General features: G+C 39.7%; 2 protein-coding genes across 2 annotated transcripts in view; one reads left to right on the top strand and one right to left on the bottom strand.

The window, feature by feature from the left end:
• The window catches only part of sesn1 (sestrin 1), a 143,800-nt gene extending 133,496 nt beyond the window's left edge, over positions 1-10,304 (bottom strand). The window contains exons 1-2 of the mRNA XM_061929746.2: positions 10,180-10,304; positions 6,388-6,704 (exon numbers count right to left, since the gene is read on the bottom strand). Coding sequence (XP_061785730.1) covers positions 6,388-6,666 — 279 coding nt within the window. The 5' untranslated portion in view covers positions 6,667-6,704; positions 10,180-10,304. The remainder of the gene's footprint in view (positions 1-6,387; positions 6,705-10,179) is intronic.
• Positions 10,305-11,008: 704 nt separating this feature from the next.
• Positions 11,009-22,428, top strand: cep57l1 (centrosomal protein 57, like 1). The gene is made up of 11 exons (XM_061929723.2): positions 11,009-11,241; positions 11,757-11,919; positions 11,998-12,174; positions 12,243-12,361; positions 12,644-12,805; positions 13,929-14,003; positions 16,804-16,893; positions 16,978-17,043; positions 17,117-17,379; positions 17,449-17,593; positions 22,117-22,428. Exons 1-11 carry the CDS (start codon positions 11,167-11,169, stop codon positions 22,312-22,314), a joined length of 1,533 nt encoding a protein of 510 aa, XP_061785707.2. The 5' UTR covers positions 11,009-11,166; the 3' UTR covers positions 22,315-22,428.
• Positions 22,429-25,480: the final 3,052 nt, after the last annotated feature.

The raw sequence follows: 25,480 nt of genomic DNA, 5'->3' as shown, positions 1-25,480 counted from the left end.
TCTCCGGCACTTAGCTTTGTATGGACTCATTGATCGTTTACAAAGTGCGTTAAAGAGCCCACTGTTGTTTTTAGGAACCTGCTGCAAAAATGCAAGTCAAAGATCCACTTTATGACTGGAGCCCGTTGATGATTTTAGGGACCTGCTGCAGAAATATTACTTAAAGATGTTTTATGTGACAGGAGGATTCTGCTATTTTTAAGGATCTACTGACAAACACTAATCAAATATCCTCTATATGTAAAAGAGCCCAGTGCTGTTTTTAAAAACCTACTGCATAAATGTTAGATTTTTTATGTGACAGAAGGACTATCATTTTTGAAAACCTACTTGGAAAAACGCATGTCAAAAATCTTTCATATGACGGAGCGCTCTGATGTTTTTAAGGATCGACTGAAAAAACGCAATTAGTCAAAGAGCCTCTACAGTAAATAGACTTAGATTTAGACAAACTTTATTGATCCACAAGAAATTGTTCCACACAGTAGCTCAGTTACAAAGGATAATTCAGGTATAAAGTAGACTAAAAATGTATCATAGTAGCAATCAATCCATCCATTTTCTACCGCTTATTCCCTTTGGGGTCGCGGGGGGCGCTGGAGCCTATCTCAGCTACAATCGGGCGGAAGGCGGGGTACACCCTGGACAAGTCGCCACCTCATCGCAGGGCCAACACAGATAGACAGACAACATTCACACTCACATCCACACACTAGGGCCAATTTAGTGTTGCCAATCAACTTATCCCCAGGTGCATGTCTTTGGAAGTGGGAGGAAGCCGTATATATATTAGCAATATAAAATATAATATATGTAATATTTACATATTATATATACTAAGGGTGTACCGGTACGTGTATTTGTATTGAACCGTTTCGGTACGGGGGTTTCGGTTCGGTTCGGAGGTGTACCGAACGAGTTTCCACACGGACATATTAAGTAGCGTACCGCACGTTGTGTAAACAATGCACACCGAGGCACAACACACGGCACGCTAGCAGCGACCGGGCTACGACAACATGTAAAAGACAGAGCTGGAAGACCCTCCTGCCTCGTTAAGATCTCCCGTTTGGGAACATTTCGGCTTCGCGGTGCGATACAACAATGGACGACGAGTGGCGGACAAAGCAAAAGCGGTTGGCCGACATTGTTCAGCAGCAGTAGGGTATGCTTTTGCCAACACGTCAAACATGCTAACCTATTTTGACGCGGCACCACCCCCAAGTGAACAATGCTTCAACGAAGATAAAGACGAACAAACAGCTCCCACCGCATTCAAGCAGCCTCTCCTCGGCGAGTCAGGCAGGGCTAAAGCAATAACAAATGTTTTTATAGCAGCAGATTTAAGACCATATTGCATTAAAAACTAGATTTTGACCCACTTCTACGGTGGAAGAACAATGAGCCCATATATCCTCTTACTGCCAAGTTAGCCAGGCACTACCTCGCCATACCTGCTACCTCCACAATGTGGATAAACTGATTTTTCTGGCAAAAAAAATGAAGATTGAGTGAAAGTCACCAGGGTTAAAAGCTGGGGGGGGGGGAGAAAAGTCAATCTGAGGCTGAGTTGACTTGAAACTGTTTAATGTTGCACTTTTATATGTAGAAGAAAAGTTTTGTCATTTTATTTAATCCGAGCAACAACTTGGGCAGTTTAATGTTGATTAACGTGGACCGACTTAAACAAGTTGAAAAACGTATTCGGGTGTTACCATTTAGTGGTCAATTGTACGGAATATGTACTGTACTGTGCAATCTACTAATAAAAGTCTCAATCAATCAATCAAAAAAAGCACTTTATATGTAGAAAGGTTTTGTTAAGAAACCATTCTGAGCCTTATCTTATTTAGTTTTTATTTGATATATTTTGACCACATTAACCCTGGCAATGGACCCTGTGTGTATATGCATGTTATTAACCTTAGCATTCATGACTGTCTGCTGTTGCACTGATCAGCCTAGTGGTGGTTCACATCCATCACACACACACAGCTATTTCTATTTTTGGGCAGAATTATTATAGTGTTCCCAATGTTAAAAGGATAAAGCCATTGTTTACAAATTTGGTAAATAAATAACCAAAAAATGTATATTCTGTTGTTTTCTTACTGTACCGAAAATGAACCGAACAGTGACCTCTAAACCGAGGTACGTACCGAACCGGAATTTTTATGTACTGTTACACCCCTAATATATACAATATATACTATTATATTATTATTACATTGTTATATACGACATGAGCACTCTGCTGTTTTTAGGGACCTATTGAAATGAATGCAAGCCAAAGATCGTCTATATGACAGGAGCAAAGTACCCCTTTAACAGATCTATCAAAATACTTGTTACAAAGTAAGAGGCATCGCAGTGCTGTGTGTGAGGTTTTGTCTTCAGAAAATCTGAATGAATTAAAAATCTAAGCCAAAGAAAACCTCCATCCATCCTCCCTAAAAGTCCCCCTTCTATTTCTGACAATAGTGAAAAAGGTGCGTGTGTGGAGAGATAGGAGGGGTTCAACCGTATCGCCATGAAATGCAACATCATAAAAGCAGCCTCTGGCAAGCCCTGAGCAAATGCAGCTTAGCATAATTCAAAAATACCAGACGGTGTGTGCTATGGTGCACGGCTAAAACCCAGCAAAGCAGCTTTCTACCTCTTTCATCTCTCACTGCCTCTCTGCCCCGATCCTCCACCTTCCAAAAGCACTTCCGCAAAAAAACAGAATTAATACCAGCATCAAACTGTTTGTAGTGTCGCAACAACAACACATCAGGGCATCACCGGGTGCATTGTGTACTTAGAAGGTTGAACAGGTTACAACTAATAATATTATCCATGCATCTTATAGAAAACCCTAAACCAGTGAAGTTGGCACATTGTGTAAATAGTAAATAAAAACAGAATACAATGATTTGAAAATCCTTTTCAACTTATATTCAGTTGAATAGACTGCAAAGACAAGATACTTAACTTTCGAACGGGAAAACTGTGTTGCTTTTTGCAAATATTAGCTCATTTGGAATTTGATGCCTGCAACATGTTTCAAAAAAGCTGGCACAAGTGGCAAAACAGACTGAGAAAGTTGAGGAATGCTCATCAAACACTTATTTGGAACATCCCACAGGTGAACAGGCTAATTCGGAACAGGTGGGTCCCATGATTGGGTGTAAAAGCAGTTTCCATGAAATGCTCAGTTATTCACAAACAAGGATGGGGCGAGGGTCACCGCTTTGTGAACAAATGCGTGAGCAAATTGCCGAACACTGTAAGAACAACATTTCTCAACGAGCTATTGCAAAGAATTTAGGAATTTCACCATCTACGGTCCGTAATATCATCAAAAGGTTCAGAGAATCTAGAGAAATCACTGCACGTAAGCGGCAAGGCCGAAAACCAACATTCAATGCCTGTGACCTTCGATTCCTCAAGCGGTACTGCATCGGTATGTAAAGGATATCACAACATGGGCTCAGGAACACTTCAGAAAACCACCTTCGGTAAGTTAAACTCTACTATGCAAAGCCAAAGCCATTTATCAACAACACCCAGAAACGCCGCCGGCTTCGCTGGGCCCGAGCTCATCTAAGATGGACTGATGTAAAGTGGAAAAGTGTTCTGTGGTCTGACGAGTCCACATTTAAAATTGTTTTTGGAAACTGTGGACGTCGTGTCTTTCAGACCAAAGAGGAAAATAACTGTCCGGACTGTTATAGACGAAAAGTTCAAAAGCCAGCATCTGTGATGGTATGGGGGTGTATTAGTGCCCAAGACATGGGTAACTTACACATCTGTGAAAGCACCATTAATGCCGAAAGGTACATACAGGTTTTGGAGCAACATATGTTGCCATCCAAACAAATTTTATCATGGACGCCCCTGCCTATTTCAGCAAGACAATGCCGAGTGACGTGTTACAACAGCATGGCTTCATAGTAAAAGAGTGTGGGCTGGCTTGCCTGTAGTCCAGACCTGTCTCCCATTGAAAATGTGTGCCGCATTATGAAGCGTAAAATACCACAACGGACACCCCGGACTGTTGGAACAACTTAAGCTGTACGTTTACTGAATGTTGTTAAAAGGAAAGACCATGTAACACAGTGGTAAAATTGCCCCTGTCACAACTTTTTTGCAATGTGTTACTGCCATTAAATTCTAAGTTAATGGTTATTTGCAAAAAAAATATGTTTCTCATTTCAAACAATAAACATCTTGTCTTTGCAGTCTATTCATTTGAATACAAGTTGAAAAAGATTTGCAAATCATTGTATTCTGTTTTTATTTACGATTTACACAATGTGCCAACTTCACTGGTTTTGGGTTTTGTAGAACAAATACCGTAGGTATTGAGACTCATTTTTTTAAGATGACGACGAAATGAACAAACCAACTGCACTCGGCTTCCAGCAAAGTTAAACATCCACCAAATCACCTCGTAAATGCTCGTTATGGAAAAAGTTTTGTATAATAATAAACGGCGTGGCGCAGTGGGAGAATGGCCGTGCGCGACCCGAGGGTCCCTGGTTCAATCCCAACCTAGTACCAACCTCGTCATGTCCGTTGTGTCCTGAGCAAGACACTTCACCCTTGCTCCTGATGGGTGCTGGTTAGCGCCTTGCATGACAGCTCCCTCCATCAGTGTGTGAATGTGTGTGTGAATGGGTAAATGTGGAAGTAGTGTCAAAGCGCTTTGAGTACCTTGAAGGTAGAAAAGCGCTATACAAGTACAACCCATTTATCATTTATTAATAGTCGTAGCACTTAAAAAGTCATGTGTTGTGCAATAGTGACTTTTTAATGATGTCCTAACAGTAATGTGTATCTCTAGAGCCTGTTTATGAGCAACAAGGACTAAAATCTCTCCAATCGTCTGTTTGCTCAACTTTTGAGAGAAAATGATTGGTTTTTAAGTTTGAACCTTATTCTTCATGCTTGCACCAGAGAGCTCTGCCAACTACTGGCCAGTCAGCTACCAACGTGGGAGCTGCAAGTTTGATCATTTTTTTGTTTTTTACATAACCTATTAGGCTAACCTGTTATTTTTTTTATTTTAGTAATCTATTGATTCAATTCATCGATTAATGCAGTCTTTCTCAAATAGTGGGGCGAGTCCCCCTGGGGGGGCACTAAGACCTCAGAGAACATGCCTTTTTTTTTGCTGTACCAGAATATGATGAGCGTATGTAGCACTTGGCTTCAGTGTACCCCACGGTGGGAGACAAGGAAAGACTGGTGCAGAGGTATAGTTATAACAAGTTTATCGGCAAAATATACTATTTGTAGTCATGGTGGAGAGTGGGGCGAAATATTTTCTTCTTCCTAGGGGGAGGGGCGTAATAGAAAATATTTGAGAAGCACTGGATAAAAGACACTTTATAGGCTTATTGTGTATTTTAGAGAAAATAGTTGAAATAAAGACATTTCTGCTCATCATAATCTTCATTCTTTTTTCTAATAAATGCACATCATCAACATTGAAAATGCACTTTTATCATGTGTGCATTAATGAAAACAAAATTTGAAAGCTACACAGATCACGGCACCCACATACCAGCGCATTTTATCATGTTTTATTAGTTACACTCATTAAACAACAAATTAAAGAAACTATAAAATATAAATCAAAGCATTTTTCTAATCAAATTAATTGATTTGTTGATTGTTGCAGGCCTACAACTCACATTATTTTTTTCTATTAAACTGTTTAAGGTTAGCTCAAGCAGCTATGCTAGTGTTGTAGTATGAATCAATTTAAGTGGACCCCGACTTAAACAAGTTGAAAAACTTATTCGGGTGTTACCATTTAGTGGTCAATTGTACGGAATATGTACTTCACTGTGCAACCTACTAATAAGAGTCTCAATCAATCAATCAATCAATTGCCATCATCTGTGTCCTCCTGTCCCACTTTTATAGGTTAAGTTTCTGTATGTGATTTAAGGCATCGGTTGCATTGGAGAGTAACACACTATATGTAAAAAGAGGATTTTCTTGGGGAAACACTCTGTACAGACAGCTAATCAGCATTAAAGCTACAGGCACATAAAACGGCAATACAAAGACCAATTAAAAAATTACATCCCACTCCAAAAGCGATTGTATTGAATCAGTTTAGCACGCTTGGAACCTCTGCTGACCAGGTACTAGAAAGGACCTGGTTTTGCCTGAGGAAAAGAGTGGATAAGGAGCACAGGGGAGAGGCACAAGTCATCTATTGACATGTTCAAGTGTTACGGAGTTCACACTAATACTGACATTGATGATAATCCACTTGACTCAATGCTTATGAGGAGGAGGCAGATGGCAACAGATCAATACTTGAAGCACTACAAGAAAAGTGTGTTGTCAAAATAAGGATCTTATTGTAATGAATAGGTAAACGCCTACCTGTACAGCCTGTAAGAGTCGAAGGCATCTCTCCTTTACATCGTCAAAAGGACAACGTTTGGTGAGCATGAGCAGGTGAGCCAGGGTGACGTTCAGGTCGCTGCCAGCGGGGCACCCAGACGGTGCAGGTGATGGCGAACATGGTGCTATAGGTCCGATAGCTTCCACTTTCCTCATTACCTCCTGGCGAATGTGCTCCATGGCGGCCATCCTGGAGCTAGTGTCACGGCTGCCCAGCCTGTCCCACCTGGTCAGAGACTCCTGGTCCTGCGCGTCCATCTTCTGATATGATGTTGTGTTGTTGATGTACAAGGAAACTAGGTAAACATTAGCACAAGAGAAAAAAGTGACCATTTAAATTGCACATTTATTAGCATAGATGGAAAAGTATTATTATTGCAATGAATAACAAAGCCTACAATGGCTCCACATAACTTACAGTATTGCTACTCAAATATAGAAGATATTTGTATTTATTTCAATAGGTCCTTAAAATGCTCTTCTCATTGAGGATCTTGGACTATCATTAAAGGCCACATCGCAGTTATGAAAGCCTATACACACACGTACATATACACACATATACAAATAATATACAGTATATTATGTATGTATGTATATATATATATATATATATATATATATATATATATACACATATATACATACATTATATATATATATATATATATATATATACATACATACATATATATATATACATACATACATACATAAGTGTATGTGTGTATACACACACACTATATATATAAACTTACACATACATATATATATATATATATATATATATATATATTAGGGATGTCCCGATTCAGGTTTTTGCACTTCCGATCCGATACCGATAGTTTTTGCACTTCCAATTCGATACCGATACTGACCGATACCGATACTGACCGATACTGGTCTATCCGAGCATGTATTAAAATTTAAAGTTATTTAGCCTACTTAGTTGTCAAAATCATGTTGAAAAGGGTTTTAGTACTCTTGATAACAACTAGCCAGCTGAATTAGGTGAGTTTGAATAATACACAATGGTTGGTAACAAGAAACTGACCTGTTTATTCAAGGATAAACACAAAATAGACAAAATTATACATGACAAACAGAAATGGCATCATTGAAACTAGGGCTGGGCGATATGGCCTTTTTTTAATATTGCGATATTTTAAGGCCATATTGCGATACACGATATATATCTCAATATTTTGCCTTAGCCTTGAATGAACACTTGATGCATATAATCACAGCAGTATGATGATTCTGTGTGTTTTGATTGATTGATTGAGACTTTTATTAGTAGGTTGCACAGTGAAGTACATATTCCGTAAAATTGACCACTAAATGGTAACACCCGAATAAGTTTTTCAACTTGTTTAAGTCGGGGTCCACTTAAATTGATTCATGATACAGATATATTCTATCAGATATATACTATCATCATAATACAGTCATCACACAAGATAATCACATTGAATTATTTACATTATTTATAATCCAGGGTGTGGAGGGGGGCGCCGGATGTAAGTGTCAAAAAGACAGCCAAAAGAGTTTGATATGAGAATAAATCTAAAGTTAAAATATAGGGTAGAAATGCATCCATTTGCAGGAAATGTAGTCTTGATTTTCAACATTTTCTTTCAAGGCTTGCATGTCTACATTAAAACATTCTTCTTCATACTGCATTAATATATGCTACTTTTAAACTTTCATGCAGAGAAGGAAATCACAACTAAAAAAATCACTAATTTTTTCATACGGTGTTGATCTGGACATTTTTGCCTCGGCATTTTGATGGTGTGGGCGTGTGGCACCGAACGGAGATAAGCGTCTCGACAGACGTCACAATATTTGAACAATGATGACGAAAACTGTTTTCTCTGTCGTGTCCGTGTGTCGAAAATTGCTATGCGCTTATTTTTTTATTTGATTTTGTGCGTGGCATATAATTGCTATGCGCAGAGGACGTTTAAACAGTGCGCAATTGCACAAGCGCGCACCTTAGAGAGAACGTTGGTCACACGGCTGCGCTAGCATCACAGCTAACGTTAGCCATGCTGCTACCTCTCTGCTCGGGGAGGACGTATACGTATGTGACGTATGACGTGACAGTATGTGACGTATGTGACGTGTGTAAGAAGGTGCACTTGCTGTCTGTGAGAGGGAGACACAGAAAAGAGTGAGAAGAGCCTGTCGTGTAATGCCAGCAGCTAAAAGCAACTGCGTGAGAATCCACAGACCTGTGGATGTGTTGAAGGTGTGCTGGAAAATGTGGAACGTAAATTAGGGAGCAGCAGAAAAGTGGAATGTACTATTTAAATAGGTGCGTTGGAAAACACGAAGCGGAGTTGTTGTTTTTTTAACTGGATCTGGATCGGCATTTTCCCATGCCTTGCCGATACGCATTTTTTTGCAAATATCGGCGGACATCCCTAATATATATACACACACGCACACATATATATAAATATGTAAAAATCTACACACACATACATACTGTATATATACACACACATACATACATACACATACATATATGATAAATGATAACCTCGTTAAATAATTTGCAGAGGCAATTGTTTTTGATTATTATATGTTTTTTTAACAGATTGACGGATAACTTGATTTGAAATCATAAGTTAAGGTGACAAGCGAATATGTACTGTACGTATTTATTTTTGATAACCCCCCACAAAATGTTTAGAACATATGGGTACTATGCATGCAGTACACTTTCCTGGCAAAACTAAAAAAAAACAAATACGTTAAATGACGTGGGTTGCCACTTTAAACGACGTAGCTGGCCACATCAAATGGCGTGCAATACAATGGCGAGGCGTGCAGCATTAAATGACATGGCAGTCCACATAAAATGACGTGTTGACCAGATCTGGCCTTGAGTTTGACAAGTGTGTTATAGAGGATATTTGACTAGCATTTCTGGGTCAATCCTTAAACAGAGCAGAGCACTCCTGTCATAGGGTTGATCTTTGACAAGCATTTTTGAAGTAATTCAATGAAAACAGTCATAGAAAATATTTGCAGTCCTGTTGACCTTAAAAATAACAGGGCTCCTGTCAACTAGAGCATCTTTGACTGCTATTTTATGCAGGTATGTCCTTAAAAAACAATAGCAATCATGTCATTTGGTGGATCTTTGAGTAGCATTTTTGTGTCCTTAAAAACAGCAGAGAGCTCCTGGAGGATCTTTCAATGACATGAGAATATCACTTCTGTCTTAGTTTATTCATGACTTGACTATATTAGATATTTGGTCACAATTGATGACCAAATAAAATAGCCTCCACCAATTTTGTCTTCCAGTTTTTAGAATGGAAAACCTTGGGAGTGTAATTTATTAGCACTTGAATGTATCCAAAAGACATCTCTTGACTATATAATTTCAACCTTGAACAAATTGGATGCAGGCATAAACGCTACTTGCGAGGGATTGTAACCAGCATCATGCGAGATGTTGTTTATCAGTCTTTCTGCACCATCTTGATACTTGCCTGCCGCTACATTACAAGTAAATAAGCATTTGTTTTTAATGACAATGATCTCCCACATAATATAAAACGTTACTATCACTTGTCGCCCTAACACATTTTAAGTTGAAAGGCTAAAATTGTTATTTTAAACGTGCACTAACAGGACGCTTGTCACTCAGCTCCATTCAATCCCCTTCCTTGCCACAGTACAAGTAAAGCAGTAGCGCTGTCAAGACGTTTTAAGCTTTCAAAGTGAGACAGAAAACGTGAAAAGAATACTTACTTTATTCACATTCTTCGGTGCTCGTCTCAGCAACTGGACACTTTTCCACAGACCACAGTGACCAGCTCCCTTCGCTCACGGTAATATCAGAAAGAGGCTGCAAATACATGGTAAACAGATGATTGATAGCAGTAATCTGCCAATAAGATGAGTAGGTTTGCATTTAAGGGCGGGTCAATAGAGAATCTGATAGGTGATTGGATAATGGGCTGGTACCATGTGTTTGGGGGAGTGCTTTGTGGGGAGTTGAGTCCTAAAATGTGGCCTGACGCTTGTATGCCATGAAAATGGCATATTGTGGACTACAATCCCATCATGCACCACGCCCCTCCGAGTCTTGTTTATTAAAAATAAGAGGAAAAATACAGGAGAGAAAGGGGGAGGTTTTGTGCACCCCCCTCTCCCTCCGGGTTGTTTTGTTGAAATAACATCATTGCTATTTATGTGAGCTGCCAAACGTCACGCTGAAAGAACAATAATGATGACAACATGGGAATTAAGTTCGACTATTATTATGATGTGCTGACACAAATAAAATGTTCCCATTATACTTTTATATCCCTTTGATACATATAAATACAGTGCTGACCATGGGCCTTATGCACTATAAACGCTTTGGGGATTGAATTATTTAGAAAAATACGTAAAATTGTACGTTTTTTTGTTAAATCAAATTGCAAGGCATCGATTTTCAGTCACGGATCAGGGTCCAACGTTTGACTTGTCAATCCACAATACAATAATTTGCCAAGAGACATTAGTGAGGTGACGTCAGCGTTTCAATGAAGGAATATTTACGAGACAGTGACGTGACATCCTTTAAAGAGAGTACTGTAATCCACCGCACACACAAAGTATCGGCGAGGGCGGAACCAGCGTGCAGGCGGAACTAGAATTCAGAGTCTCAAAAAGAGAGGGAAATTTAAACCGGCCGGACACTTCTGTTGGACCGCTTGGACATTTGTGGATTCAATAAAAAAGAGGTCAATGTCGATTGGGACCGCTCAAGAGCAACAAATAAACAACTCGTATTGCTGCAGAATGGAGTTTTACCACGACCAGGTAACGTTTCAAGTGTTAGCCGTTTGGTTAGGAGTGTTGCTAGCTGTTAGCTCTGGGTTTTGCTTCAATTATCTTTCAGGCTAACTCAAATACATTAACTTCCTGGGTATTGTTGCATTTAGGACGACTGGGAATTTGGACACTTCCAATTTCTAAATAGGAAAAGGGCACTCGGAATTGGGATTAAGCCACACACCCACTGCCCTCCTCATTCCAGCTGCTACCACCAGACCGCTGCTTTAAAGTCCTACTTGCTGCATTACGTTTTGTGTCTGTTTTAGTTTATATTTGTATGTTTCATCTTGTTTTGTTCTGCTCTGTAAGTTCTGTTTCGTTACATACAAAAATGTACCTATCTAAATTCGATATTTCCTACTTTTAGCCATTGGCGTTTAATGGATCACCCACAAACAGAAGTACACAATTGTATATCCAATAAATACACAATTATTGAACACTCGTCTAAATGAATGTCATTTGTAGTTACAATCGCAATGTACCCTTCTCTTTTTAAGCTTTTAGATTCACCCTCCAAAAACAGTTACATTGGGAGCTATTACCAGCCTCCAGAAAAGGGCCTACCAATTCCCAGAGAACCCGAGCTCTACTCCAAAGGTGCAGGGCTACCGATGGACAGTCCTGCACATTCACAAAGCAAATTGAATACTGACAGAAAGGGTATGATGGGATGCAAGTAGTTTTTTCCCACTTTAAAATGTATTACCAGACATTTATCTCCCTTCTTGCTCACTCCAGCTGTCGAGAGTGCACTGAGGACCCTTCAGGAGAAAATCAGGCGCCGTGAAAAGGAACGGGCGCAAGCGGAGAAGAACCAACCGCAATTCTTGCAGGATGCTGAGAAGCATCAGCCTGTGGCGGCAACATCGTACAACATCCAAGCTTCAGCTGGCCAAGATTGTGCCAACAGGCGTGGTAATTAAACGATCAGTCGTACCCCGTCCTCCCCAAAATTGATGCTGATATTATGGTGTCAATTAAAGAGATGGACTCCAAGCTGCAGTCTGCAGAATTTGGCTGTAAGGCGCTCCAGAAGCAGGTGGACCACATATTGAGGATGGTGGATAATGCGAGGAAGGACACTCCAGCCGTGGAGAATGAGGTAGAAAGAACTGTCTTGTATCCAAGCATATTGTTTTAAACGTGCACAATCCAAAATTCAATAGCTGTCATACAAATATAACAATGCTTTGTTTTGATGGCTTGCTTAACACATTAAGCTTTATTGTCATTCAAAAACAAACCACACAGTTTAGCACCATAAAATATCACAATTTTGACATGAAAAACAGTGCACAAAACAGTGTAACAAAAAAAACCTTGCCTTCAAAGTGTTCCTAAAGAAGTATCCAGTGATGTTTTCTTCTCTTTGGCTTCCCATCAGCAACAACAACAACAACACCACCACCACAAACAACAACAGCAGCAGCAGCAGCAGCAGCAACAAGAACGTCTGAGCGGCTCAGGCGACCAAATTCAGCGGGAGAAGCTAGAGAAACTGGAATCCGAGTGTCTCAAATTGAGCAAAACTCAAAACATGTCGGACGTAAGTCTACTTACGTCGCTTTTTAGTCCTTATTCATTAGCTTATGTTTGCAGATGATACAAGTGTATATTGTTCAGGAGAAGACTTGAAGGAAGTGTTGAGGATAATAGAGGTTGAGTTGCTTCAGCTAAAAAAATGGTTTGATATTAATAAGTTATCATTAAATTATATGAAAACGAAACATTTTTTGGTGTTTAGTGGTGCAAGGACAAATTGTGAAGCAAAATAAATAATAAATTAAGTGGAAATTGATAGAGTATATGAAACTAAGTTCTTGGGAATAATAATTGATCATAAGTTATGTTGGAAACCGCAGATTGATTATATAAAAGGAAATATATCCAAATCCATTGCTACTCTTCATAAAGTAAGACACATGCTGAATAAGAAATGTTATATTAGTCTTTTATTTTTCCATATTTAACATATTGTGTTGAAGTTTGGGGACATGTTTATAAAACAAACATAGACCCAATAATTTAACTTCAAAAAAGGGTAATTAGAATAATACACAAAGCGTGCTACTATGAGCATACCAATCCATTATTCATAAGTTCTATGTTAAAATTTTCAGATATTGTGTTTTTAAAAACAATGGAAATGTTGTTTCGAGTAAAGAACAACAGCCTTCCATCTTGTATTCTTGGGTTATTTAAATTAAGAGGAGAAAACTATAATTTATGGGGGATATTGATTTTTGAAATATGTAAAGTAAGAATGGATATAAAATACAAATGTATTTCAGTTTTAGGAATTAAATGGTGGGACAAGCTCAGTGATGAGTTGAAGACATGTAGTTCTTTGTTAAGGTTTAAGAAAGCCTTGAAAGGTGGAATAATGGAAAATTATAAAATATAGAAACGATTACTTTCATCCCATTGATTTTTTTTTAACGTTGATGTTGCAGGCAATCTAACTTTCAGTAATTGTATAGAATAGGCAAATATAACCCTTGGCTTCAGCCTATACCTTTTTCTGTCATTCTTTTTCTTTTTGTGTGTGTATGTGTATGATTGTTAATATGTATAATCTGTGCTGTTAAACTGATCACACAAAATGGTTGATTATATGACCGAAATAAACTCATTTCATTTCATTATGTTTGTTGTGATCATCTCGACAGATGAAGCTGGCCGATCTGGAGCAAAAGTTCCTCAAGGAGCAGCACGAGCGCAAAGTGGTGCAGGAGAGAGGCCAGGTCAGTACAGAGAAGCTTTATTAATACACATACATTTGTATTCATACTTTATTATTATTGATCTATTATCTGCTTACTCTGTGTGTTGGGCTGCTATTGTCACAGTCCTGTATATTGTGGGCTTGTCAAAAGTATCAATACTTTAATACCAGATTGATACAAATACATCAATACCTGCTTTTTTCATTCAGTACAGACCACTTTTTCCTGTGACCGCTGTGTCAGCGCCTGTTTTAAAAACTAGCTTGTTTTCCACCTTTTGATTTATTTGTGTAAGCCTGTAACTAATGCCTATTTAGTGCTTCCGGGTTGCCCTCACTTGTTTAAAAAAAAAAAAAAAATGCTAATGAAAGTGTGGTGTATCTCTGATTCACAACACAGTTCATAGGTGCCTGGCTTCTCAAAGAATATGACTTACCCCATATTTCCACTGGATGCAGAACGACAGCTGAAAGGTGCCGCCACCTGCAGTCCTGCAATGCTCAACTTGCAGCTCTATTGTGCAGCGAAATAGCACAGACTTTTATGAGATCTGACAAATGTTACAAGAGCGTGTTACGAGAGCATGGCTTCATAGTAAAAGAGTGCGGGTACTAGACTTGTCTGCCTGTAGTCCAGACCTGTGTCCCATTGAAAATGTGTGGCGCATTATGAAGCATAAAATACGACAATGGAGCTGTTGAACAACTTAAGCTGTACATCAAGCAAGAATGGGCAAGAATTCCACCTGAAAAGCTTCAAAAATTGGTCTCCTCAGTTCCCAAACGTTTACTGAGTGTTGTTAAAAGGAAAGGCCATGTAACACAGTGGTAAAAATGCCCCTGTGACAACTTTTTTGCAATGTGTTGCTGCCATTAAATTCTAAGTTAATGATTATTTGCAAAAAAAAAAAAAAAATCTCAGTTCGAACATTAAATATCTTGTCTTTGCAGTCTATTCAATTGAATATAAGTTGAAAAGGACTTGCAAATCATTGTATTCTGTTTTCATCTAGCATTCACACAACGTGCCAACTTCACTGGTTTTGGGTTTTGTACTTTGCCGCTATATTTAGCGAGTAGAGGCATGTATTAAAAAGGCGGTTTGCAACATTTAAACAGATGTCTAGGGGGCGCTAACTTTCCAATGTATTTTAGGCATAATATCCCACGCTTTAGCTTTAGGCGTTGTTAGCTAATGATAGCGATTTGGATAGTTAGCGTTGGCTAGCATTGAATGTATATTCTTTCTATCATAACAACATGACTGCAAATTGTTCGTTGCTTCTCTTAGACTTTATTGTATGAGTTCACGTGTGGATGACAGCCCTATACACCAATTATTTTATTCGGGTTGGTCAAAAATGTTATTACATAAACTTAGTAAACTTAAAAAAATATTTATCGTTTTAACACAAATCTGTCCTGTTAAACCACCAATGGTAACTTAAGCTAGCCAATGGTGTTTTGGTTTTATTTTTTTTGCTTTGAAAAATTTAACTGCGAGCAAGTAGCAAACAGCCTCTTTTAAAAGTGAAAGAGAGGTGTATGTTACGTCATGCATTCATTTGGTAACTGAATAAAAGTGGTCATGAAAGTATTCGCAGCGCAAGTGAGAGCGGAGATATGCCACCACAAGCCCAGGAAGTGGGCTTTACCACAGCATGCAGAAAACTGCAAGAAGCATGCAACCCGACCTTGAGCACGTCGAGAAGTGCTGAGAAAACACAGCGTAGAGACACGCTTTAGTCATTTGCCAACGCTTTGAACACCGTTGCCTTACTTATTTTACCGGGAAGGTAAAGTGTAGCCTGTGGGCTATTGGCTTAACACACCTATTTTGTTATGGGCCCGTGGCACATTGTAGAAATAAGATAAACGGCGAAAAGACATCATTTAAAGAGAAAAAGCTGAAATGTTGATACTACTGACGAATAAAAACACAAAAAAGTGTCTTTAGAAGAATGCTTTAGCCTTTTTATTGGCCTATTTTATTATAAATTACACAGCATCATGCTACCACCATATTAAGAATATTGTTTGTTTTATGTACTTGAAAGCACCATGCCACTACTGTTATTTTACAATGTAAAATAGTTCACTATTGTTATTTATGAGCATATTTATAAGCACTGTATTGTTTGTTTTGATGTATTGGGAGGCTATAGACCACTGTTCTTTTTTGAATGTATACAGTACAGGCCAAAAGTTTGGACACACCTTCTCTTCATTCGATGCGTTTTCATGACTACCGGTATTTACATTGTAGATTGTCACTGAAGGCATCAAAACTATGAATGAACACATGTAGAGTTATGTACTTAACAAAAAAAGTTGAAATAACTGAAAACATGTTTAATATTCTAGTTTCTTCAAAATAGCCACCTTTTGCTCTGATTACTGCTTTGCACACTCTTGGCATTCTCTCGATGAGCTTCAAGCACACCTGTGAAGTGAAAACCATTTCAGGTGACGACCTCTTGAAGCTCATCAAGAGAATGCCAAGAGTGTGCAAAGCAGTAATCAGAGCAAATGCTAACTATTTTGAAGAAACTAGAATATAGAACATGTTTTCAGGGATTTCACCTTTTTTTGTTAAGTACAAAACTCCACATGCGTTCATTCATAGTTTCTATGCCTTCAGTGACAATCTACAATGTAAATAGTCATGAAAATAAAGAAAACCCATTGAATGAGAACGTGTGTCCAAACTTTTGGCCTGTACTGTATATGCCTCTAACATTAGTATTTAAGTTTTTAAAACAAATGTGTGTTGTGACGTAGTCTGTCAGTAAAAAACGCTTGAAACTGTGCATCCTCAGATGCAGAGAGAGCAGGACCTCAACATGCGATTTTCCTCACTAGCTTCCCAGCAGAAGAAACCCAAGAAGGCTGCAAAGAAAGTCACAGTGGTAATTTTTCAAAAGTCTGACATGACCTTCATTTGTTTTTGTAATGTATGTAAGATTTTGTTGAGAAGTTGTTTTGTATCTCAGAAGCCCCCCCGACTAAATGAGAGGACATCGCCAAGGCATAAAAAAATCCCTTTTGTGGCAGGAACGGTAAGGTGCTCACTTTCTCACTCACGTTATTCATTCATTGAGTGTGAACGATCATTTTGGATTTTCCTTCCAGTCGACAAGCCCGAGCCACTCGGTCCACGCCAATGTGCAAAGTATCCTCCACATGATGAAGCACCACCAGCCCCAACTGTGTCATAGAGTGGGCGCCCTGCACCGCTCGGGCTGCGCAGCCAAGAAGAGCCTCCAAATGGACAATCGCACGACTTCTGTCTCCGCCCCCAGCGGCGACAGAGAGATCGAACACCAAGATCAGTCGCTGGGCTCGCTGTCGGACCTGCTTCTGGCCCTGCAGGACGAGCTGGGCCAGATGGGCTTGTGAGTTGGCAGGATTCTATTGGAACATGTCTGTCAGATTTAGTCATGATTCATGTGTGTGTGCGTCAGTGAACATCAGGAGCTGGTGCATCAGATTGATGCCACTCAGCATCACGAGCAGAGGCAGGACCTGCAGAGAGAACTGGAAGGTTTGGTGGCCAGAATGGACAAAAAGGGAGCGCAGATTAGCAAACTACGGAAACACCAGCAGACGGTATGTAAAATGTCACACGGTAATTGTTTTATGATTTATTTCATAAAGATTTTCCAGTTGCATTACGTGTACCACAAGATAAATAACTGTCTGTATGTAGGCAGCAGAACAACATGATTCTTCTCGGCCTGTCAGCAGAGAAAGTTAACAATAAAATTAATTAATGTAATTATTAAGGATGTGAATCTTACAATTTGATTTAAAATGGATTCTTGATTCGACTTGTCTGCAATATATTATTTGGTATACAAATTGTACTAAACGCTTTACCAAACAAGGGCAGCACAGTGGAAGAGCGGTTAGTGCGTCTGCCTCACAATACGAAGGTCCTGAGTAGTCCTGGGTTCAATCTTTCTGTGTGGAGTTTGCATGTTCTCCCCGTGACTGCGTGGGTTCCCTCCGGGTACTCCGGCTTCCTCCCACCTCCAAAGACATGCACCTGGGGATAAGTTGATTGGCAACACTAAATTGGCCCTAGTGTGTGGATGTGAGTGTGAATGTTGTCTGTCTATCTGTGTTGGCCCTGCGATGAAGTGGCGACTTGTCCAGGGTGTACCCCGCCTTCCGCCCGATTGTAGCTGAGATAGGCTCCAGCGCCCCCCGCGACCCCAAAAGGGAATAAGCGGTAGAAAATGGATGGATGGATGGGCTTTACCAAACAGGTTACAAATGTCCTCCGAGCTGCTGATCTGTGACGTATACGTGCAGCGAGTATGCGCAGAGATGGCCTATAGCAGCCATGTCAAAGTCAAGGCCCACGGGCCACATCAGGCCCGCGAATGAATTATCTATGGCCCACGGGATGGTATTTGATTAGTATTAGAACCGGCCCGCAGGCCACAGCCGCCTGCTGCTGTTTTGCACGCACCAATACTCCATCAGTGTTGGTGCTAGGAATTTTCTAAATGGGGTCCCACAGTACATTTTTGGGGTCCCACTTTTTTGTAACCATTTTGAAAACAAATGATAAATGTATGCATTATCCTGTTATATCTCACATTCTATATTGTGTTTTGGAAAAAGGTTGTCATGAACGTTACTTAATTCATTAAAAAAAAAATACAAAAGAAAACGAATGTTATGCATATGTAAATTAATTCAGTTATAAACATTCATTCACTTTGTTCTTTCCTTCATGGATTTAAACTTTACCGCTGCCAATATTTTTTTCTATATTTTTATTGTAATATTTTCAGAATGTGTTTGTTCTATTTTTGGCCAAATTAAGACAAAGAAAACAATCTGAAGTTGTCTTTTGTTTGTTTGTTTGTTTTAATGCCATGATTTTAATAGTCTGGCCCGCATGTGCACAGATTTTCCTCCATGCGGCCCCTCAGCTAAAATTAGTTTGACACTCCTGCCCTAAAGGATGTATTTTTAGAAATTGATTCTTAAAAATGTTTTTTTACATTTTGATCTTTCAATTCTTAAAAATTCTTGAATTCATTTAGAATCGGGACAATAGGAATCGCGATTTGGATGTGAATTTAGCACTCCTAGTTATTAGAACATCAAATATATCCTATTAATAAAATTATTAGGTAAGTAAAAAAAAATTGAAAAAATATATTATACTGATATTTCATTATTCCTGCCCCTCTCCCAAAGTCAGGTAATGAAGATAAGTCGTATAGAAAATGGATGAATGAATGAATCATATCTCATAAATAATATAATTGCAACATTGAAATAACGAAGAACACAAACATTTTGGGGAAAATAGCAGTGTAGGAAAAAAAATCCAAAAAGGGCCAAGTGCTCTAGAAACAATTCCCTTTATAAAGGCGTAGGGTTTACTTGAAAATTCTAAAAAAAAAAAAGGGGGAAAAGTTAGGTATTGAGTTTGATCAGATTTTTAAAACACAATAAATTGATATCAAGTTGTAGTGGATTACAAAACTTGATATTTTATCTGTGGACCCAGGGAAAGGTGGGATATTTTTGGACCATACCTCTTGCCCGAAGTCAGCTAGGATAGGCTCCAGCTTACCTGAGACCCTGGTGAGGATAAGCGGGATAAAGGCTAGATTGTCACTTACAAATGTTACCATTTTTTATGGTTGGTGTGCTCATTCAATGTTCCCTCTAATTTTTCATGTGTGTGAGCAAACGCACAAACACCCTGAGCATTCAGTGGAATACAGACGTGCACACTGTGGTCAGACCAGCAGCACATTTGTCTCAAACCTGACATAACAATTTAAATGTCTTATTATTATAATCAAGTGACTAGTCAATTTCAAGAGATTATTTTCTAATATATGTGATTTGGCCCACTTAGATATTGTTTTGTTTTTTAATCAGCTATGCACTATAGTATTTTATGCCTGGGTGGGGGTCCTGCTTTGGAAAGATTGTGTACCCCTTTCAGAGATCACATTTAATTTAAAACATTCACATGTTGCATGAGATAAAGTGTTTATTAACTTTCTGTCCGTATAATAAATATTTTTATTAGCATTTATGTAGTCCTGTAACATAATTTCATGATTAATATCCAAAAAATAACATTCTTAACAAATGACAGTAGAATAAGCACACTGATTGAGGAGTCATAGTAAAACGACCTGAAATTTACAATTTACTCTCTTTAAAAAGGGGAACCGGAGGGTGTGTTCCAACTATCGTGGGATCACACTCCTCAGCCTTCCCGGTAAGGTCTATTCAGGTGTACTGGAGAGGAGGCTACGCCGGATAGTCGAACCTCGGATTCAGGAGGAACAGTGTGGTTTTCGTCCTGGTCGTGGAACTGTGGACCAGCTCTATACTCTCGGCAGGGTCCTTGAGGGTGCATGGGAGTTTGCCCAACCAGTCTACATGTGCTTTGTGGACTTGGAGAAGGCATTCGACCGTGTCCCTCGGGAAGTCCTGTGGGGAGTGCTCAGAGAGTATGGGGTTTCGGACTGTCTGATTGTGGCGGTCCGCTCCCTGTATGATCAGTGTCAGAGCTTGGTTCGCATTGCCGGCAGTAAGTCGGACACGTTTCCGGTGAGGGTTGGACTCCGCCAAGGCTGCCCTTTGTCACCGATTCTGTTCATAACTTTTATGGACAGAATTTCTAGGCGCAGTCAAGGCGTTGAGGGGATCCGGTTTGGTGGCTGCAGGATTAGGTCTCTGCTTTTTGCAGATGATTTGGTCCTGATGGCTTCATCTGGCCAGGATCTTCAGCTCTCACTGGATCGGTTCGCAGCTGAGTGTGAAGCGACTGGGATGAGAATCAGCACCTCCAAGTCCGAGTCCATGGTTCTCGCCCGGAAAAGGGTGGAGTGCCATCTCCGGGTTGGGGAGGAGATCTTGCCCCAAGTGGAGGAGTTCAAGTACCTCGGAGTCTTGTTCACGAGTGAGGGAAGAGTGGATCGTGAGATCGACAGGCGGATCGGTGCGGCGTCTTCAGTAATGCGGACGCTGTATCGATCCGTTGTGGTGAAGAAGGAGCTGAGCCGGAAGGCAAAGCTCTCAATTTACCGGTCGATCTACATTCCCATCCTCACCTATGGTCATGAGCTTTGGGTTATGACCGAAAGGACAAGATCACGGGTACAAGCGGCCGAAATGAGTTTCCTCCGCCGGGTGGCGGGGCTCTCCCTTAGAGATAGGGTGAGAAGCTCTGTCATCCGGGGGGAGCTCAAAGTAAAGCCGCTGCTCCTCCGCATCGAGAGGAGCCAGATGAGGTGGTTCGGTCATCTGGTCAGGATGCCACCTGAGCGCCTCCCTAAGGAGGTGTTTAGGGCATGTCCGACCGGTAGGAGGCCACGGGGAAGACCCAGGACACGTTGGGAAGACTATGTCTCCCGGCTGGCCTGGGAACGCCTCGGGATCCCCCGGGAGGAGCTGGACGAAGTGGCTGGGGAGAGGGAAGTCTGGGCTTCCCTGCTTAGGCTGCTGCCCCCGCGACCCGACCTCGGATAAGCGGAAGAAGATGGATGGATGGATGGATGGATGGATGGATGGATGGATGTTGGAGTTGTCCAACTTTTTGTGTGGCCATAAACGCACCAGTGGCTAATTGCCATAGTGTATATGTTGGTGCAGGTGAGAGAGAGAGCAAGCGGCTGCTGTTGATATAACAGATGACAAAGAGTTGCTTTTGGCTTGGTTTGTACGGGAGACAACTTCCAGTTTTGCTAGATAAAAATCTTTACACATTGTTTTGGTGTGGTTATGGCCGACAAACAATTTCGCTAAATAAAGGGACCGATGGAATTCCTGTCCTCCTTAAAGTTTCTCCACAGACGTTACAATAATGTAAGTGTTGACAAACATTGTTCTATCTGTTGTGGCCGCCTTTCGTCACCTGTTACCCACAGTTGCATTGCAAAATCATACAAAACAAACAATTTGTTTATTTTGTTTAGAGTGGGATTTGATTTTTTGCGCGGCATAGATTTGCTGTGCGCAGAGGACGCGTGAGCAATTGCGCAGGTGCGCACCTTAGAGGGAACGTTGAGTGCAACATATTCCATCAGAAACATGCTATTAAGTAACAAATCAAAATAAATCTCCATCCTCTTTGCTCTCCACAGGTCCACACACTCACCCAGCACTCGTGCAACAACAACAACGCAGCTAAAAAGCCGAAAGGGATCAGGCCGTCGACCGCTCCTCCGGTTCTGAATAAGCAGCAGGACATGCAATGTGCTCCAAAAAGCCTGCAAATTCTCAGGGAGACCCAGAAGTTCCGCAACAGCCTTAAACAAGACGACATCTCCTGGGAGGTTTGATAAGGATAACAACATGGTGTAATACATGTTGATAAAGTCGTTTTATCTTGTGTGAGGTTGTTGAAATACTTACTGTGAAATATTTTACAATTTTAATAAAGCTTATTTTCTACACATTGTTGCCAGTTATTAGTGTCGTTATGAGGCCAGACCACTAGATGGCAGTGCTGATCCTTCACATTGTTGCCAGTTAGTGTCGTTATGAAGCCAGACCACTAAATGGCAGAGGTGTGGACTCGAGTCACATGACTTGGACTCGAGTCAGACTCGAGTCATGAATTTGATGACTTTAGACTCGACTTGACAAAATGTAAAAAGACTTGCAACTCGACTTAGACTTTAACATCAATGACTTGTGACTTCACTTGGACTTGAGCCTTTTGAATTGACATGACTTGACATGACTTGCTACTTTCCCCAAAACCCAAAGATGAAAAAGTTATTCGGGAGCGCTCCGTATTTTTCATTGTGTACTTGTCTATCAGCGTTGCGTGTGTCAGCTGGTGTGCTCTCAGTACAACAGCCAATTAAATTAGATCTACTTTGTTTTCATCACACAGCATTCATCCAATCAAATTGCAGGACAACCAACGAAGAAGACATGTCCAAACCACACGCCAGTGAACAAAAAATGATACCTAAAATAATTTTGTTTGGGTATAAAAATTACGAGGTGGTCAACACAAAACGGTTTGCAGTATGCAACACATGCGGTTCGAAAATTACTGATGGAGAGGCAACAACTTCCAACTTCGTCCGGCATTTGAAGTTGCACAAAGAACGGTAAGTTTTGAATGTGAGATAACGTTTATTGGCTAAGTAACGTGACTTTTATTTGCTGTGTAGTTAAATCAGTGAGGCTGCAAACTCACTGCTAACGTTATAACGTTATTGCAAACACGGGAATCTGTTGCAGTTCACTACCTTATTCATACTTTTTGTTCAGTGATTTTTTTTAAGCAGGGTTACGTTAGTCAATATATCACACGTAATGTTAGACGGCGGTCAGCAGCACCGCGTATTTTAGCCGCCTAAAAAAAGACAAAAATAGTAAAATAAAGGTCAGTTAAAATGTATACTATATTATGAATATGTGTACCGTTTTAGCTAGCTTTCTGACATACTGTTGGTTGTTTACCTCAGTGGTCCCCAACCACCGGGCCGCGGCCCGGTACTGGTCCGTGGATCGATTGGTATCGGGCCGCACAAGAAATAATTTTTTTTTTTTTCTTTTTTTAATTAAATCAACATAAAAAACACAAGATACACTTACAAGTAGTGCACCAACCCAAAACAACTCTCTCCCCCCTTTTGTTCTGGGCATTGAACATGAAGACTCTTCCTTCACTGTTCCGAGTGGCCATGAGAGTCTTGGCAGTGCCTGCCTCCAGTGCTCCAGTGGAGCGAGTTTTCAGCCATGGTGGCATCATACTACGCCCCCATCGTGCACAAATGACTGACAGACTCTTGGCTAATTTGGTCTTTTGCAAATGCAATGCAGCATAGGGCCCTGACATATAAAAAGTACAACTTTTTTGTTATGTTCACGTATATGTCATGTTTTTTCAATGTTAACACTTTTGTACAAATAAGTACATTTGCACTTTATTTTTCAATGTGTTTGTTCTGTAAAGGAATGAGTTAATGTTTAAAATGACTGGTTAATAGTGCTATTATAAAGTGCAATGTCAGCACAATTTTCTTTCCTGCAATTTAAAATGCACTTGTTTTAATAAATAAATACAGCGTTTGAAAAGCATACACAATCTGTGTTAATATATTAGTCTGTGGTTAAAAGGACTTGAAAGGACTCGAAACTCAAAATGCAGGACTTAGGACTTGACTTGAGACTTTCCAGTCTTGACTTTGGACTTGACTCGGGGCTTGCCTGTCTTGACTCGGGACTTGACTCGGACTTGAGGGCAAAGACTTGAGACTTACTTGTGACTTGCAAAACAATGACTTGGTCCCACCTCTGCTAAATGGCAGTGCTGTTTCAGTGTACCAACGAGAAAGGTCCTCCCTCCCTTAACCAACAATTCTCAGCTCTTCTGACATGTTTCTATGGCGAGGATAAAGAAGTCGGCCAAGTCAATAAAGGTTTATAAAATTCAACAACAAAAAAAGGCTGCACTGACAAGATTGTTAAAGAGAATAAAATAAACCGCTTCGACCAACAACAAAAAAAAGACTTCAGCTTTCTCAAAACTACTTTCTTTCTTTAGTTTATTTCGAACATGAACACACTTACAGCATAAATACATCACACAATTTCATATCATTCACTTTACATCATGTCCGAAAAGGAGTAGGAAGAAGCAAAGCTTATTTAATCCTACCCCATCCCACTTCAGAACGTTTACAAATATATACATAATTTACTGACCTTTTTATAATAGAATGACATCTGTGAATTAGTATATACAACAGTTTTGTAATATGTAATTAATTCAGTCATTATTAACATACTGAGATGAAGAATATCTTATTTTCAATAAGGTTGAAAGTAATTCTCATAATTCTTCTTTGTACTTTGTAAGCACTTAACGCTTTCTACCTCTAACAACTAAAAAGCTGTGAAAACTATGATGCTGTACTCCAAATTTGGATTTATTTTTTTTACAGAACTTATGTGAGCCTATGGCTTTACATTTTGTTACATATATATATATATATTTTTTACATTCTATTTTAGTTACTTTATTGAGTTTACAACCCTTGGCGCTGTTTTGTACTGTTTCTGTACTTGTTTTGTTCATTATTATTTATTGATTGTATGTACATGTTGCATATTATAAATAAAGGTTTATAAAATAAAAAAATAAAAAATAAAATATTTAGCTTTCTCAAAAAAAATGAAAAAAAAGTCGACCAAGTCGGATGCATTGTTTCTCTCCTAGATTAGATTGCACAAATCGGGTTAGCTGGACGTCCCCAGCATGAACACATTCTGCTGACAGCGGTCTTACTTTATCCTCTTGAGCCACACTTTTTCAGCAGGCGAGCTACTTTTTAAATGACCAAGTCGAAGTGAACTACCTCATATATAATTTACATGTATCTATTTTGCCGTTTTTGTTCACATGTTAAAGGTGTACAAAATACATGTTTAACATATAAATTCCCTTCTTTCATGAAGACAAGAATAGAAGTTGTCTTACCTGAT

Source organism: Nerophis lumbriciformis, linkage group LG34 (genome assembly GCF_033978685.3).
Source record: "Nerophis lumbriciformis linkage group LG34, RoL_Nlum_v2.1, whole genome shotgun sequence".
NCBI lineage: Eukaryota > Metazoa > Chordata > Actinopteri > Syngnathiformes > Syngnathidae > Nerophis > Nerophis lumbriciformis.
Note: the sequence above shows the minus strand (reverse complement) of the source record. Positions and strands in the feature narration are given on the sequence as shown.

Excerpts from the sequence above, each read along its gene's own strand:
- cep57l1 (XM_061929723.2), top strand. The coding sequence starts at position 11,167 with ATGTCGATTGGGACCGCTCAAGAGCAACAAATAAACAACTCGTATTGC. Across the intron at positions 12,362-12,643 it reads CTCCAGCCGTGGAGAATGAG|CAACAACAACAACAACACCA; the intron begins GTAGAAAGAACT and ends GCTTCCCATCAG. Across the intron at positions 12,806-13,928 it reads AAACTCAAAACATGTCGGAC|ATGAAGCTGGCCGATCTGGA; the intron begins GTAAGTCTACTT and ends TCATCTCGACAG.